At 49.1% G+C, this 15,891-nt stretch overlaps 1 protein-coding gene across 3 annotated transcripts in view; it reads right to left on the bottom strand.

The window, feature by feature from the left end:
* The window catches only part of PDSS1 (decaprenyl diphosphate synthase subunit 1), a 54,300-nt gene that overhangs the window by 22,299 nt on the left and 16,110 nt on the right, over window positions 1–15,891 (bottom strand). The window contains exons 2-4 of one of the 3 annotated variants that reach the window (XM_032349684.1): window positions 14,973–15,037; window positions 14,425–14,545; window positions 11,564–11,694 (exon numbers count right to left, since the gene is read on the bottom strand). In XM_032349684.1, coding sequence (XP_032205575.1) covers window positions 11,564–11,694; window positions 14,425–14,545; window positions 14,973–15,037 — 317 coding nt within the window. Of the gene's footprint in view, window positions 1–11,563; window positions 11,695–14,424; window positions 14,546–14,972; window positions 15,038–15,891 lie in introns of those variants that run through there. The other 2 variants (XM_032349682.1, XM_032349683.1) reach the window with 2 other exon arrangements.

Here is a 15,891-nt window from a genome sequence, read left to right as displayed (position 1 = left end):
CTCGCGAGTGGTCTATAGAAGGCTATTTCTATTTCAGAATGTTCTTTCTGTCTCTTCGAACAATCCTAAAAAATAAGCACTTCACTTGTTTGGACTTTGACAAGCTTCGTGTTTCTTAGCCATATACCCCTTGCCCAACACGTCAGAATCCGATGACGGGCCTAGGAATCTGCATGTGTAAAAACCACCGGAGGGGATGCTGACGCACCAAGCTTGGGAGATGCCGTCCTCTCACTGGCTTTACCAGAAGCCACAGGCGGACGCCTTCCTAGAGAAGGGTTCTGGGAGCTCCCCAGCAGCTCTCCCTCCAAATCACAGGCAAATGAAACAAGACGGCACGCTCCTCCTCTAAACATGACCTGACACCTCGAGGCGTCCGTGCAAAGGTGTCCTGCTCCAGCCTCCGCGGGTCTCGTCTCCGCCGGGGAGCAGAACGGTTCACCTGGTCACCTGCGCCATCGCGGGAGCGTGACCCCCTTCCTCTTACACTCTGCATCCTCATGCGTCTCAAAGGACACGACTGAACCCTTCATCGGTTTCGCACTGAAAAAACTTACTACTTAGAGTGCGATCTGTCAAGTCCTTCTCTTTCTCCAGCAAACGCTTCAGGATGCAAACCCCAAGTCCTAGCTGTTACCGGATACTAGTGCGCACTTCGGGTTGTCAGTACGTGGGACAATACCATCTAGACGCCATCTGTCTGTCTGTATCCGTCACCAAACCGACCCGCTGCAAGCTGGGGTCCTTCACCTACGGCGACCGTGGAGCGTCCTCTGTTTGGCCGCTGGTCTGTTCGCGGCCGGGCTGCTCCCGCAGAAGAGGGGCCTCCGCGGAGGGAGAGAGAAGCCCCCCGGCCCCTCCGTGCGCTGACGTCATGCGATGTAACACCGGGGTCTGGGCTAGCTTCTCGTGGCTGCCGTGACACGTGGCCCCAGACTTGGTGGTTTAGATTTTTTTTTTTTTTTTTTTTAATTTGACAGAGAGAAATCACAAGTAGATGGAGAGGCAGGCAGAGAGAGAGAGAGGGAAGCAGGCTCTCTGCCGAGCAGAGAACCTGATGCGGGACTCGATCCCAGGACTCTGAGATCATGACCCGAGCCGAAGGCAGCGGCTTAACCCACTGAGCCACCCAGGCGCCCAGACTTGGTGGTTTAAATCATCCATTCCGGAGGCAGGAAGTCCGAACAGCTCCACCGACCTGAGGTCAAGGTGTCGGCAAGCTGTGCTCTGCCCCGACAGGCGCCCCCTGCCCCTTCCAGCCACCGGCAGCTGTCCACAGGCTTTGGCCTCTGGCCACAGGACCCCACCTTTAGGACCGGCGCCTTCCACATCTCTCTGCTCCACCTACGCACCTTCCCACTGTCCTGCGGGCACCAGCCTCCCTCACCCCTCCTGCAGGGAGACCCGCGGCTGCATTTACAGCTCATCGGATCATCCAGGATCACCGCCCCATTCCCAGATCCTTAACTTACATCCCTTCCGCAAAGACCCTTTCTTGCTCTGTAACGTAGCCTGGTACCAGGGCAAGGGTGGGGACACCCTGGGCAGGGCCATTCTTCAGCCCCGCGGCATTTTCACCTTCACTAGCCTCTCGAGGGGCTCAACCGCTTCCTCCTCAGCAATCTAATTCTTGAAATACCTTTTCCTGCACCTAAGAGCTCCTCCGTCCTCAGTATTGATACTACATTGAAGAATCCCACCTTCCACAGGGACGGAGTGGGACCAAGGGGGTTCCCGACCGTCCCACTCTCTGCTTCTCGTTTGGCCTCACGTTTCCGTCTCTGGACTCTGCAATCCCGGTCCCCTGTCCCGTGTTCCTGTCGGGCATGGTGAGGATGTGAATGGCATGGACACCACAGGTGCCTTCCATTTAAGGAACAGCAGGTGCAGGCACGATGCCCGTGAGCTCAGGCTTGCTTAGCAGGTCGCTGTCCTCGGTCACTGGCTATTCACCTTCCAGAACCCAAACAGGCACACTGGGCTCAGGTGGCGTCCATTTCTCTTGGCTGACAACGGTGGGTTCAAGCCTGAACGTGAGCTGGAATTCAGGAGCAGTTCCAACGTCAGAGAGGAACAGACATCCAAGAGCAGCAGCTCCTGTATTTGGGATTTCTCTCCGGACGGAACAGATGCCTACGAAGCCACATCGCACGTGACGCGGGCTTCATGCTACTGCTCGTTCTCTTGCCACTGAAGACACACTGCAGAAGTTCTGAGGTCTGTGCACGTGCGGAGAGCAGCCCCCCGTAATGATGTCCTCGTCCTGCCAGCTTACCCAGGCCGGCTCTGCAGCCCGCTCTCTCCAGAGGAGCTGGGCGCTACCGAGTAATGCACTGGTTTGTTTTCTTTCAAACTGGGCACAGCGAATGGAGTGTGGTTGAGTCCTTCAGTGATGACATCGCTGTGGCCTGGTGGGTGCACACGCCGCATGTTCACAAGCCTACAGGCCTCTGGCTCTCACCAGTGTCCTCCTGTGCCTGAGCGGGAGGGACCTCACCAACCAGACCGACGGCCAGCTGGTCACCAAAATCTCTTCCGCCTCAACGAGCCCTTCGTTACAGACTGCAGTTCAAGATCCCTTTAAAAAATTTTTTTCTGTTGCTTTTTATTAATTCCTGTTAGCAGTCCATTTATAACAACATATTCAACACTCTGAGCACCTCATGCACTGCTGCTTTCCTATATTTATCTTTTCACAGCAGTATTTGTAAATGCCGAAAATTCCCTACCATACAAACTGAAAGCTGGCTAGAGGATACACAACACGGCCACAAATTTTTAGACAGCTGGGAATTTTTTTAAGCCGAAGAAACCTTTTTGTAAAGACTAAATCACCGCAGTTCAGAATCCGAACAACCAGCTAGTACGACTACAAACTTCACAATCCGAGGCCGTGACAACCTGCAGTTACCTTCCTGAGCCAGCAGGCGCCTACGCACACTAATCAGGGTCTTTAAAACCCTTATTAAAAATGAAAGGGAACTAAATGATGCCAACAGCTAACCCTCGTCTGCCACAGGCTCCTGCCTTAAAGCCACCTACAAGACTCAGGGCCCAGTGCTTTGATTTGCTCAATAAATTCTTCCTCAACAACCATCCGTGTGTGTCACAGTCAAGAAGAGGTTCCTGGCCTCATGGAATTTCGTTTCCTAGTTAATGCAGAGAAATTACAGGCCGTGACAACAGGGGTTTTCAGGCCGATGAGTAGGAGGGTGGCTAGCCCGCCTCGCCTCCCTTCCCCCTCCAACCCTTCCAGACCGTCCACAATCCCGAGCTGAGAGCCCACCGATGCCAACCCGCCCCGGGGTAACACACACGACCCGCAGGGAGAACAGCGCCTCAGGCCCTACGACACGGTCACATGCGCCTCTCAACCGGAGTCTGTCTGATGCCTTGGAGGCCCCCAACTGTGTCAAGCTGTCCCTTAATATGTGGACTGCCACCGAGGGCGGGCACGGCTGCTCCAAAAACAAAAGCACATTCAGACACGTACCTCTGATGACCCAAGTAGATTTAACACCATTTAACACCATATTCAAACACCATTTCTTTTTAAACAAAACTCATTATTATGAACAATTATTTGTAAGAGCCAATAATCATATTTTTGAAACAATTCTTAATCAAACATTTACTGTATTTATTTGTAAATCAATGAATAACCTATTTATACGAAACCTAAAATTCAGAAAATCAAGACATCTACATAGGCACTGGCATGAGACCGTTTGCAGACTTGCATGTTTTGTAAATAGCATAATCACTGCATAATATACCCTGAATACACAGCGTTCATAATCTCATTTTTACTATCAACTCTCCTCCGGAAGGTTCTTAGTTTTAGTTGATTATAAAGCCCAAATTAATGAAGCTTTATTGCACTTCTGAGGCCCAGTCTCTGGCTAAGGCTCTCATCTGCGTGGCCGTGCTTCCTACTTTCACATGCATATGTGGGTAAGTCACATGTATGTGTGGTTTTGTTTCCAAGTTTCATACAATGTACTGTTAGTAAGTAGCACACAGATTCACAGTGTAAAATTATATTCCTCAGTTCTATTCTGAATTTACAGCCCAGTTGGTTTTATTGTCTTTACCTGAGTACATACAATTGTCATACATGGGAGAAAACAACTAGGACCTTAAGTGGTTATTTTCAATGCTTTGCTTAGATTCCGATTTAAATATAAATCGAGATGTGAATATATGCGGTTTGAGAGATATTTTAGAATTCTATTCTGACCCCATCTTTCTGGAAAGAGTATGATGTATCATTTCTGGACAATTTAGCAGGAAGTGATGACATTCCCAGGTAGTTTAAAAACAATCCTTCTGTTTACTGAATTTCTGGATTAGTCTGAATTCACCAATTTCTAAAACTGGCCTTAAGCAAAGGTCTGAATCCTAGGTAACCACTTGGGGCCATGCAACCCAGCTCAAAAAGGCACTTCAAAATGTCTCAGGATGGTTTTTCAATTTAGGGAAAACAAAAGATTGCACGAAATCCTGAAATTAGGTGTGGAAAAGTGCCTGGTGTACAGGTTAGACTCCCTAAAACAATTCTACATTGTCCTAGGGGGCCTCAAAAAAGTTTTGTCTTCTGGGTAAATGATGGCTTTCTCAAAAGACACATTATCACCTATCTCTTAGTAGACCAAAGGGGCAGAAAATGAGAAGTGCCTTTTTACTTATATAGTACCCAATACAACTACCAATTTCTTTTTTAATCTGGAAAGAGTATTTTAAGAGGCTCTGAAAGAGCAGAGAAACTAAGGACTAGAAGTAAACCTTCTAGTATCTCAAGTATCTAAAATTTAAATATTAAATCTTCTATACAAACTCTCCTTACATGAAATAACATACATTTAAATGTCCTACTTTCATATTTTAAATCAGATACTTCTCTAAAATGTGGAAGAAAGTGGAAATCATTTAAAATACAAGAGGATGGGACACCTGGGTGGCCCAGTCGGTTAAGCATTTGCCATCTGCCTTCAGCCTTCAGCTCAGGTCATGATCCCAGAGTCCTGGGACCAAGTCCCCAGTCGGGCTCCCTGGGCAGTAGGGGGTCTGCTTCTCCCTCTACCTGCCACTCCCCGTGCTTGTGCATGCACTCTCTCACAAATAAATAAGTAAAATGTTAAAAAAATATATATATATAATAAAATACAAGAAGTAGGGGTAAAGGATGAGCTATATATCCATTTTAATTTCAACCCAATTTAATTACACTAAAACTCAACTACGAAAACACAGACATAAGTGATATTTTTCTAAAAGGAAGTAAATATTTAGTATTCCCCCTCTCAAAGTAGGTAAACTACACTACAGAGAAGAAATCTACATGTACCGAGATATTTTCTCACCTTGATACATGTAAAAAAATGTTCATGTTGTGTAAATATCTAGTTGGAAATCTAGGCTTCAACTTTTATAGACAAGTCCACTAGGGGAAATAAGTCAGCACAATCATTTCAATTGGTTTTCTACATAATGGATGGGGGTTATTCCTTTTCTTTCGCTTCTCTGCACACATAAAGCATGCCACGGGATGTCCTGTTTTGCCATGAACGATGCAACTGTTTTAGGTTCACCTCGGCCAATCACACACAGTTCCGTGGCACAGAGAAGAAAACCACAGGGGCACCCGGTGGCTCAGTCGGTTCACGTCTGACTCTTGATTCTGGCTGGGGTCATGGATCTTGGGGCCATGAGATCAAGCCTGTGTCAGGCTCCACAGTCAGTGGAGTCTGCCTGAGATTCTTTTTCTTTCCCTCTGTCCCTCCCTCCAAAAAAAAGAAAAAAAAAAAAAGGAAAAAAACTAAATTCCACCATTTTTTGGACTTTTTTGTTTTGTGCTTTTTTTTTGTTTTGACTTCTTCTTGGCTGCTATAAATGACGCTATTAGAAGCATATGGCTGAGAACAGTCCTCGCTCTCCTGGTCAGATTAGGCGGCTTGTGTGATTTCATCACCGTTTTCCTCAGCACAGGATTCTCTGGAATCATTCACTGTAGGTGTTTGTTTGTGTGGGTTTTTGTTGTTGTTGTTTTACAATCAGGGGCATCAAAGCTTTCTTATTCTTGTGGTGAGTGTTCTAGTTTGGCTTTTGTAGGCATTTTCTCTTCATCCTTCCGTGACCTTCAAGAAGCTCATTCTCACGAAGGGCCCATCGTCTGCTGCGCCAAGGTGGAAGGGGGTGGCGGTTGTCTCCCTGCCTGAGGCTGAGCTCTGACAGTCGGCCAAGGAAATGTCAGGATCTTCTTCACATGGATCTGTCTCTCTCTCCCCTGCCTGATGCTCTTCCTCAATACTCGTCGTCATCCCCCTCAGAATTCTCACACATCTTCCTTAAGGCTGCAATCTTCTGAATGAAGGTCAACTTCAAATTCAAACGAAATTGACCTGAAACTGAATCCCGATCCAGCTGATCCCCTCAGCACTCACACCAGCATCCAGACCCAGGTCTGCCGGAGTCCCCACTCAGTCACTGCCACTGCTTCTTTCACAAGGTACTTCCCGTCTTACGCACAGAGCAGGGCTTTCGCCAAAGGAAGGTGAAACACTATCAGTTACCAGGTAGCTCATCTGAATGTCCTTCTGCCTCCCCGCTCTTCTTAGGGGAAAGCTTCTCTTCCTGCAGCTCTTGTCGGGGTCCTTTTGATCACTCGCACCGTCCAGGTGACACCCATTTCCCCTCACAGATGTGCTGAACCGGACGGTCCATGCTGACTGACCACTGCCAGGTTTCTGCAGAGCCCTGAATCTCCTTACCGGTGCTCTCCGCAGAGCGGCTTGGCACTCCAAACGAGTCCCCTGCGAGCTCACTGGGATCACACACAAGCCGCTGTTGCTTCTCCTCACGTAACCCGTGCGGTCAGACTGGAGGACAGGAAACCTAACTTCTGTCCCGGGGGCACGCATCTCTGGTGCGGGGCTTAGCCCTGGATCTCTGGATGCCCGAGGGGCCCTGGCTCATAGTCTAAGTGTCATCGTGTGCATGGACAGACCCGAATCACTCGAAAAGCAATGGCTTTGGTCTCCCCAGGCTCTAAGATGCTTACGGGGGGCCGGCAGCAGACACAGCCCTGTTGATCCCACACACCTGCCTGGCTTGGGGTCGCAGAGCGCTCTCCGTTGGTGACCATGGCTATCGGGCTCTGCTCGCTGGTGGCTACAGAGGCTCCTCACCGAATGGGGCTTTTTCTGCATCCCCAGCACGGGGGAGCGGGGCCCCTCAACTGGGAGGGCCCCAGTTTCCTCCACTGGGCATGTGGCAGCGTGACAGCCTGGAGGTGGCGACCATTCCATTTGCAGGGCCCGGGCCACGGGATGGGATGCTAGAACCGCCAGGTCTGGAGGGGCCTCCCGGCAGCGAGAGCGGCAGGACTGCAGTCGAGGGCTCAGGGCTGCCCCTCGGCCTCTCGTTTTCCCTCCATTTCCCTCCAACTGCACAGGCCACAGAAGGAGCCCAGCTGGCCGAGGGGAGCCTGATGCGTGTCCCCTGGTGCCCTCAAGATCCACTTCAGTAATGGATACAGATACATCAAAAGGGCCATCTCCAGGGTGAAAGCCAAGACGTTTCTTTTGGCACCAGGTTTCCTGCCTATCCCATAAATCGCTACGGTAGTGGCTGGCTCAGTGGTTCGGAACACACAGAAACCAGGAATGGTTCTAGATTCGTGAATGGCCGGATCTCAGGAATCATTTAAGTGAAATGGTGCTATAATGGCTATTTTGTGATAGTTTTCCCAAGGCAGGGTCCCGAAATTTCCTTTGTCCATATTAGAATCATAAAGTCACCTTCTCTGCATGGAGGACTTTCATCACACTGGGACCCTTGATATAGTCACTAATGGGAAAATGGCATCTTACAAGCTGTGCCCTCTAAGCAAACGTCTGGCTTTGTCAACTGCACCCAGTGGGATCCAGTGCGGCTCGGCTACCGGCACAATCAAGACCAATATGACGCGAGAAATCCTGTCACCCCAATCACGGGCAGTGACAGCCACTTCCAGGGCCAGACGACTTCCACACAGGAACAGCTGGGGTCAAGACCGAGGGATGTGGCTGCCGAGCAGGGGTTCTGGATTGTCTGACAAGGATCAGACACCACAGCTGTACTGCGTTCAGCGAGGACGGCGATCTTACATCTCTTGACTCGAAAGCTCGTTTCTGATCTAGATTCTTTGATAAAGTCAGTCCTGCCCTACAGTGAGTTTGCTGAACTCTGGAGCATGCTGGGCCCTCTGGGAAGCAGACTCTGAAGTTTCAAGTGTCTGACTCGGGATTAGCCTTGGGATCAAAAGCTAGGGGAGGGAGAGAAGGAAACAGGACTGTGCGCGCAAATGAAGGAGTTTCTGCTGTGAGGCAGGCCTGTCCACAGTCTGCACTGGAGCCAGAACGGCCCCTCCTCTCTCAGGTCTGCATGTGGGCCGGCTCTGGAGACAGGATTTGCTGTAGCCGACGTGATCCTCCAAGAGGCTAAGCACTGAAGGTTCCTTGCCAACAAGACCCAGTCCAGCGCCTAGTCCTTCGCTGCACGAGGGGCGAGGCAGCGCATCTCAGAACCACGACAGCTGTTTTCTGGACATTTCAAGTTTGAGTCTTTTTGTTTGTGTGTTCCTCCTTTACCTGCCCAGATATTGTGTCATCAGGATGCAACAAGAAATATAAAGATGGAGTCTTAAGCGCTTTGGGGCCATATTACCTTGGGAGAATATATTATGAGCTGCTGATTTCCTTCCGCCCAAAAATGCAAACACACAAAAAAACTCCGCATACAATTCTAAGGGACCCACACACCCTCATAACTGTCATGGACCTCAGGTTAAGAATTCCTAGTAATCTGGCAAGGACTATTTAACGGACCACTGAAAAGCTTAGTAAGGGAAAAAGGAAAATCAATTAAAGGTAGTTTCCTCCCTTGCTATTTCGTAGGTATCTGTTCTATTGGGTTTTCTAAAATCCCCTCTAGGATTATCACTGACCTACACAATAGACATTTCACAAACAAGAAGATGACACCTGATAAGCCATACAGAAGCCTCTAAACTTTTTAGAGCAGGGATCTCTCAATTCTGCCATCGGCAGCGCGCAAGCAGATGAAGAACTGGAATGGGTTCTGGTGTCCCCGGGGTGGGGGCACTGGCCAGAACCAGAAGCTCGGTGAGGTCCTTCCTACCCCTGAATCTCTAGCTCCCTTTCGTCCATGCTGTTCTAAGTCTTCCTCAGCAAGCAAAACTGGAAACGGCCCAGGTCTCCAGAAGCTTCCCCACCCTGTCCCGCGTCCCTTCTTGCTTTAAGAGGCATGGAAGTAACAGCTAGATATTTAGCCAATTCAGAGCCTGATTCAAAAGGGCCCTTAGGAAGCAAGTATTCCCAAGAAGCTGGGCTCAGAGAATGACACGCAGGACACCACTGCAATCAAATGCGCGCCCTGCCGCGGCTCTGCCTCTGTACCCGGCCTTCACTCCCAGCCCTTATAGGGGTATGAGGCCGCGGCTAAATTATCCCAGAGAGACCAGTGGTCAACTTACTTTTCCTTTTATTCAAGTAAATTCTACCCCCAACAAGGGGCTTGAACTCACAACCCTAAAATCAAAAGTCACATGCTCTACTGACTGAGCCAGTCAGGCGCCCTTGAACTTACTTTTTTTTTTAAATTTTTTAATTTTTTTTAAAGATTTTATTTATTTATTTGACAGAGAGATCACAAGTCGGCGGAGAGTCAGGCAGAGAGAGAGAGAGAGAAGCAGGCTCCCGCTGAGCAAAGAGCCCGATGCGGGGCTCGATCCCAGGACACTGAGATCATGACCTGAGCCGAAGGCAGCGGCTTAATCCACTGAGCCACCCAGGCGCCCCACTTTTTTTTTTTTTTTTTAAAGCATTATTTATTTGAGAGAGGGGGAGAGCGAGCAGGGGGAGGGGCAGAGGGAGAGAGAAAATCTGAAGCTGACGCCCCCCCTCGAGCACAGAGCCTGACGAGGGGCTCGATCCTGCAACCTGCGACCTGAGCTGAAATCAGGAGTCGAACGCTCAACTGACTGAGCCACCCGGATGCCCCTGAACTTACTTTTTCCTCTAGCAATGACTTTCCTGTGTTATATCCTCCCATGTTTTCTGCAACCAAGCTGATAGGGTTTCAGCAAGGCAAACTGAAAACACTTGCAACCATGGGGATAAGAGTGGGGAGGATTTAAAGCGATGCAGGAGGAGGTCTTCCTTCCCGTGTCACCTCTGATGGTAACGGACTGTATTACACATTAATCTGAGAAAATAAAATATAAACACACACTCTCTCTAGACCAGTGGTTCTCAACCAGGGATGGTTTTGCTCCCCAGAGGACAACCGGCAATGTCTGGAGTCATTTTTGGTTGTCATCAGCTTGGTGGGGGCGGGGGCGGTGCTACCGGCGTGCCCGGGGCAGAGGCCAGAGGCTCTGCAGAACATCGCGGGTACACAGCCCGGCCCTCGCACCAAGAATCATCTGGCCTAAAATGTCAAGGCTGAGACCCCTGCTCTAGCTGGTGTGAGGGCTATTTCCAGTTTGGTTCATTTCTGCGGTTCTGCTTCCCAGGTGCAGTGCTCGTGGTCCGGGGAGCTCACTGCCTGTTCCAGCTGTGTGGGAGCACTGGGAATCTGGGCGGGGTGGGGAGTGGAGGGGGTGGAGGTGTTGTGGGGAGGCACCCTGAGGTGGTGGTGAGGGCTGGAGCTGGAGTCACAGCAGCAGGGAACGAAGGCTGAGGGGAGAGGGGCTCCCTGAGGCCCTCCTTAAAGTGTGCTCCCCTGAGAAGAAGGAACACAACACGAACATTCCACACTAGGGAGACGTTCGAGTACGTTATGCTGCCCTGGAATTTCCGTCAGCAGATCACACCATGTGCAACAAACGACTATGAATTCAGTCTAGCAACGCCATCAAGAGAGAAAACAGGGGTGAGTCGGGAAAGCAGACACAGAATCACAGGTACCCAGAGAAGGACTGAATACGAGAGGGGAAGAGGGAGTGGCAGAGACGGCTGCATAAGGTCAAGGGTCAATCTTTTTTTTAAGATTTCCTTGAATACAGTTGTTTTAATATTCAAAAATTTTATACATATTCAAAACACAGCTGAGGACTAAAAGTCAAAATGCCTTCTTCTGCAAAGAGTTTTCTTTGGCAAACTTCGGAAGGCCGCAGGAAGGCAGACCCTTAGGGCGTGGGCATGTGGCTCAGGACTTCATAAGGATTAACCTTTGGACTAAAGGCCCCAGGTATATAAATGATTAGCCTCTGTACACACCGCACCCTGCTGTTCTTTACTTCAGGGTGAGGAAACTAACTTTGGCTTTTAATTCTTTTCAACACATTTACTTGCACTGAAGTTGTTCTTCTAGGACATTAAAAAGTGTGGAAAGGGAAGATGCCCCGACCAGGCGACTTTGGGGACTCCAAACCAGAAACTACTCACCAAAGTGAATTCTAAGATAAATGCTACCTCTTCATCCGCAACTAAACGGCAAGCTTGGGAAGGAAGATTTGCCAAATATGAAAATGACAGAGGAGTGAAAGTAAATAACTCACCGGGAATTATTATGATGAATATTACACGCCCGGGCCATTAGCACCACGATAATTGGTCGAAAGGCTTTTCCTTTTCCATCAAAGTAGTATTCAGACATTTCCTTAAGTTCTGTTGTAGATATGAGTAGTTCCTGAAATCAAGTTTCTGTGTCAACACGGCAGTATGATAGCAAAAAAGGCAACAGGATTTCTTCTACAAAACTGATTTGATCTCAGCGTGCTCGCTTATACTCAGCACACTCATTTCACTCGAGAAATTCAACACTCCATTGGAAAAGGTTCCAACATTTAAGGCCATAAACCTGGCCTGGCTGTCCTACAGCCGGGCCGCAGGCGATGCCTGGCCTGTCCGAGCGCCCAAAGGCCTAGGGCGACCCCAAAGACTCCGACAGACTCCAGGGAGGAACAGGAAAGCACTAGGTGGCCCAGGGACAAAAAAGGAACAGGGACTGGTAGTCGCTTGGAAGATGGAGGAGAGAGACAAAGATGAGGAGCGTGGGAGCCAATGAGGCGGCAGTTAAGGGTGTGACTGGGGGATGGAGGCAAAGCTGTGTATCGGGGACAGGAAGAAAAGATGGCGCCAGCCGGATGTGTCCAAAGTTCACAGAGGAAGTTGAAGAGAGTTTGCCGATTGTCAAGAACTTAGAACTGAGTTGGGAAGAAACATTTTAAAAAAACATAAATGTTCTGAGTGGTAATTTGAGCAATGGCATAATTAAATTAAATGCAATACATTTTTTTTTAAAGACACAGTATTTATTGATACCAGACAGACAGAATGAGAGAGAGAGAGAGAGAGAGAAGCAGGCTTTCTGATGAGCAAGGAGCCTGATGTGGGGTTTGATCCCAGGATCCTGGGATCACAACCTAAGCTAATGGCAGACACTTAACTGACTGAGCCACCTAGGCGCCCCTAAATGCAGTAAATTAAAATAAGTGCAGTAAAGGTTCGGAGAGGGGAGAAATCAGTGTGGGTTAGAAAACCAAATATTTAAAGGAGGATAGAAGCTTTGACATAGAACTAAGTAAGTAGGACTTTGATTCATGAAGGGGAAGGTGACCTTCTAAGTGATGGACGTGTGTTTGCTGTATGTGCCTCTCAAGGACCTGCTAGAATGAATCATAACTCAATTCCCCGCAGCAACCGGAGCTAAGAAGAGCCCCAGAGGACCCTCGGCCAGACTCAGGTGAACCTGGTGCAGCCGGGCCAGTCTTTAAGTCTCCAAAATACCGACTTCAGTGCCGAGCATGGTAGTAAGTGCAGAGGTTACAAAGAAAAATAAGACAGTCCCTGCCTCTGAGGAGCTCCATCTGGCTGGGGAGAAGGAGCACAGTAGGCACACTACACAGTGGGACAGGTGCCGGCCCTGCAGTGACTGTATGTCCCCTCCGGGAGCACCAAGGGGGCGCGGCTAGTGCAGGAGAGGCAGGTGGGAGGGGGCTCTGGCGGGGTCAAAGAAAGGGGCATGGACGGACAGATACTGGGGAACTGACAGCAAGAGACCGCCCAGGAGGTGTAGGAGAGAAACAATTCCAGGATCCCGCCCAGGTTCCTGGGTGGTGCCTTCCACAAGCAGGAAAAACTCGAAAAAGGATTAGGGGAGGAAACCAGTGTTTCAGGTATGTCACGGGGAGACAGTCAGAGGCCCTCCACGGACTTGCCCCGACAGTTAGATGCAGAGTTTTAAGAGAGACAATTCAATCTGGAACAGACTGATTATGTGGGGATCCTAAGTGTGGAAGTGGGTAAACTGAGGACACAGAGACAAGAGGAAACAGAAAGAACCCAAAGGAAGGGCAAAATCAGAGAGTGGGGAGGGGACAGAGAGGAAACCAGGAAGCGGACTGAAGGATGGCCTAAGAGTCACGAGAACGAGAAAGGGGCAGAAGCCAAGGGAAGCGTTCCAGGCAATGGGGGGCGGTCAACAGCATCGAGGGAGATAAAACTGCAGGGTCTACCGGCTTTAGCAGAAAGAGCTCTGGAAGCTACAGGCTGGCAAAGGGAGTTTCCGGGGAGAGGCCGGGGAGGCAGGCACGGCGACGAGAGCGGAGGAAGCACGAGAAGGCAGAGAATACTGGAAGGGAAGGGGGCACGCGGGGTCAAGAGATGGTCCCTGGAAGGCTGAACTCGAACAAAGGGGAGAAGTGACAACAGATGTGGGAGACACGGAGAGGGAGAGCCCGCAGAAGGAGAGCAATCGGGCAACCTCGAGAGTCCTTCCTAAGGCAGCGAGGAGGCAGAGGGCACGGGACCGAGCTGGTGGCGAAGGGACTCCTGGAACAGAGGGAACAGCCAGCGCAGACGGGCGCAAGCCGCCTGGTAGACACAGCAGGCGCCCGGGGAGCGGCTCCTCGAGGCCTTGCCCGGGGTCACTCAGGCACAAAGTGGCGTTGCCAGGAGAGCAGGAGAGCGGAGTGCGGGTTTGGGGGGCAATGCGGACAACCTTGAGAGGGGAAGGAAGCTGATGAGGGGCAACTGAACACGTCGGGGCAGCAGTGGAGAAGCCACCGAAAGTTTGGGGGGAAAATGCGGTTAACGGAGAAAGCCCAATTTGGGGCAGCCTGGAACGGACCTTCAGCGCCTCACCACGCCCGGACAGGGGAAGGGACAGGAGAGGCTAAGCAGGGCTGCGTGTCTATTTTCTCAGTTCCCCGCCTCTGCAGTAACCTCGGTGTGGGTGGTGAAGCGCCCTGCGCCCTCCACACCCCTCCGACCCCCCTGCTGCTCAGTAACAGGGGACCCTGCACGCCCGTGAACCCAGTCCGCGACGGCGCTGCACTGGTCTGAACGCCTGCCTCGTCTGTTCCCCAGTCTCAGAAACCAGCACGACTTGGAGCACAGTCAAACCGAGCGGGCTTACCTTCCTAATGTCCTCGTACAGACCGGTCAAGTCTCTCCAGCCGAGTTTGAAGGGGTCGCTGTACTGCTCCCCACTCTGTGTTCTGCTATGACAGCACGAAGCGGACGTCGAGTGATGGAACCTGGGTCAAACCCAAAGGCACGCCACATTAGGTGAGTTTTATTAAGTGAGATAATTTCGTTTCAAGTGAGAATTATATACACATCTACTTGCTGGAAATTGAGCGCGAATCCAAAATGGTCCTTATGATTTAGAAAAACACACGGAATTCTCTTCTTGCTCAACAACACAGGAATAGTTTATTTTTATACTCAGGACACCTTGAGAACCTACAAAATCAAAGACGAACCTGGCTTACTGTGTTCTGGGTTTAAATTTTATTCCATTTCCATTTTTTGAAAAGGCAGAGGGCACACAGAGCAGACACTGTGTCACTTAGTTAACCTAAATACTCAATTTGCTGGACTAACCCACCACGATTCAGAACAGAAATTTACTGGCAATCTAGCTAATAATTTTAGCAGTTGTAACACAGATCATAAACGTACCGTGACATACTATACCTATTTGGAAAAGCAGATGTTAAACTCTTCACAAGATTAAAATAGGGCATCTGTAAAATAAAAGCATTAAGAAACTTGTAAGAATGTTCACGAATAATGTGTTTACAATGCCAGAAATAATAAACACATTTATAATTCACAGAATTCATAATAAAATTATTTACATATAACATGAACTCATAATAAATTCATAATAAATATAATCTTTATCTTTTTCATAATCTTTATCTTTTAGTTTTAGTTGTCCCTTTGTAGGTGGGTTGCAAACTCTAGAAAGGTAATAAAAAGTTTCCTTACTATAAAAGCAGTATTTGTCATTACAGAAAATATAAAGAAAAAAACACATCTGTCATCTATCTTTTCTCCAAAGCAGTTCCATATTCCTATCTAGCTTTTCAGACTTGAAAAGGTAGTTTTCAAACAATCTCCTTCTCCTTAAGGAAGATTGGAGAGAGAATATTAAAGCTATTTACATTCTTTTACATTCTTAAACCAGTTGGAAACAAAGAGTAATCCAGTTCCCCCAAGCATCAGACCAGATGGTGAAAAGGAAGATTTCAATGAAGAATGAATTTACATTTATACATAAACACGACCTATTTTTTTTTTAAAGATTTTATTTATTTCTTTGGCAGAGACAGATCACCAGTAGGCAGAGAGGCAGGCAGAGAGACAGGAGGAAGCAGGCCCCCTGCTGAGCAGAGAGCCCGATGCGGGGCTCAATCCCAAGACCCTGAGATCATGACCTGAGCCGAAGGCAGAGGCTTTAACCCACTGAGCCATCCATGCGCCCCAACACGACCTATTTTAAGTTATTGTTCCCAAACAGACTTGGAAATGCTACTTTTTGATCAGTAACATTAAAAAACAAGCAAGTTTAGCAGCACGTTTTGAAAATATTAGT

Source organism: Mustela erminea, chromosome 6, assembly GCF_009829155.1.
Source record: "Mustela erminea isolate mMusErm1 chromosome 6, mMusErm1.Pri, whole genome shotgun sequence".
Lineage (NCBI taxonomy): Eukaryota > Metazoa > Chordata > Mammalia > Carnivora > Mustelidae > Mustela > Mustela erminea.
The sequence above is the reverse complement of the archived record's forward strand: the minus strand, read 5'-3'. Positions and strand labels throughout refer to the sequence as shown.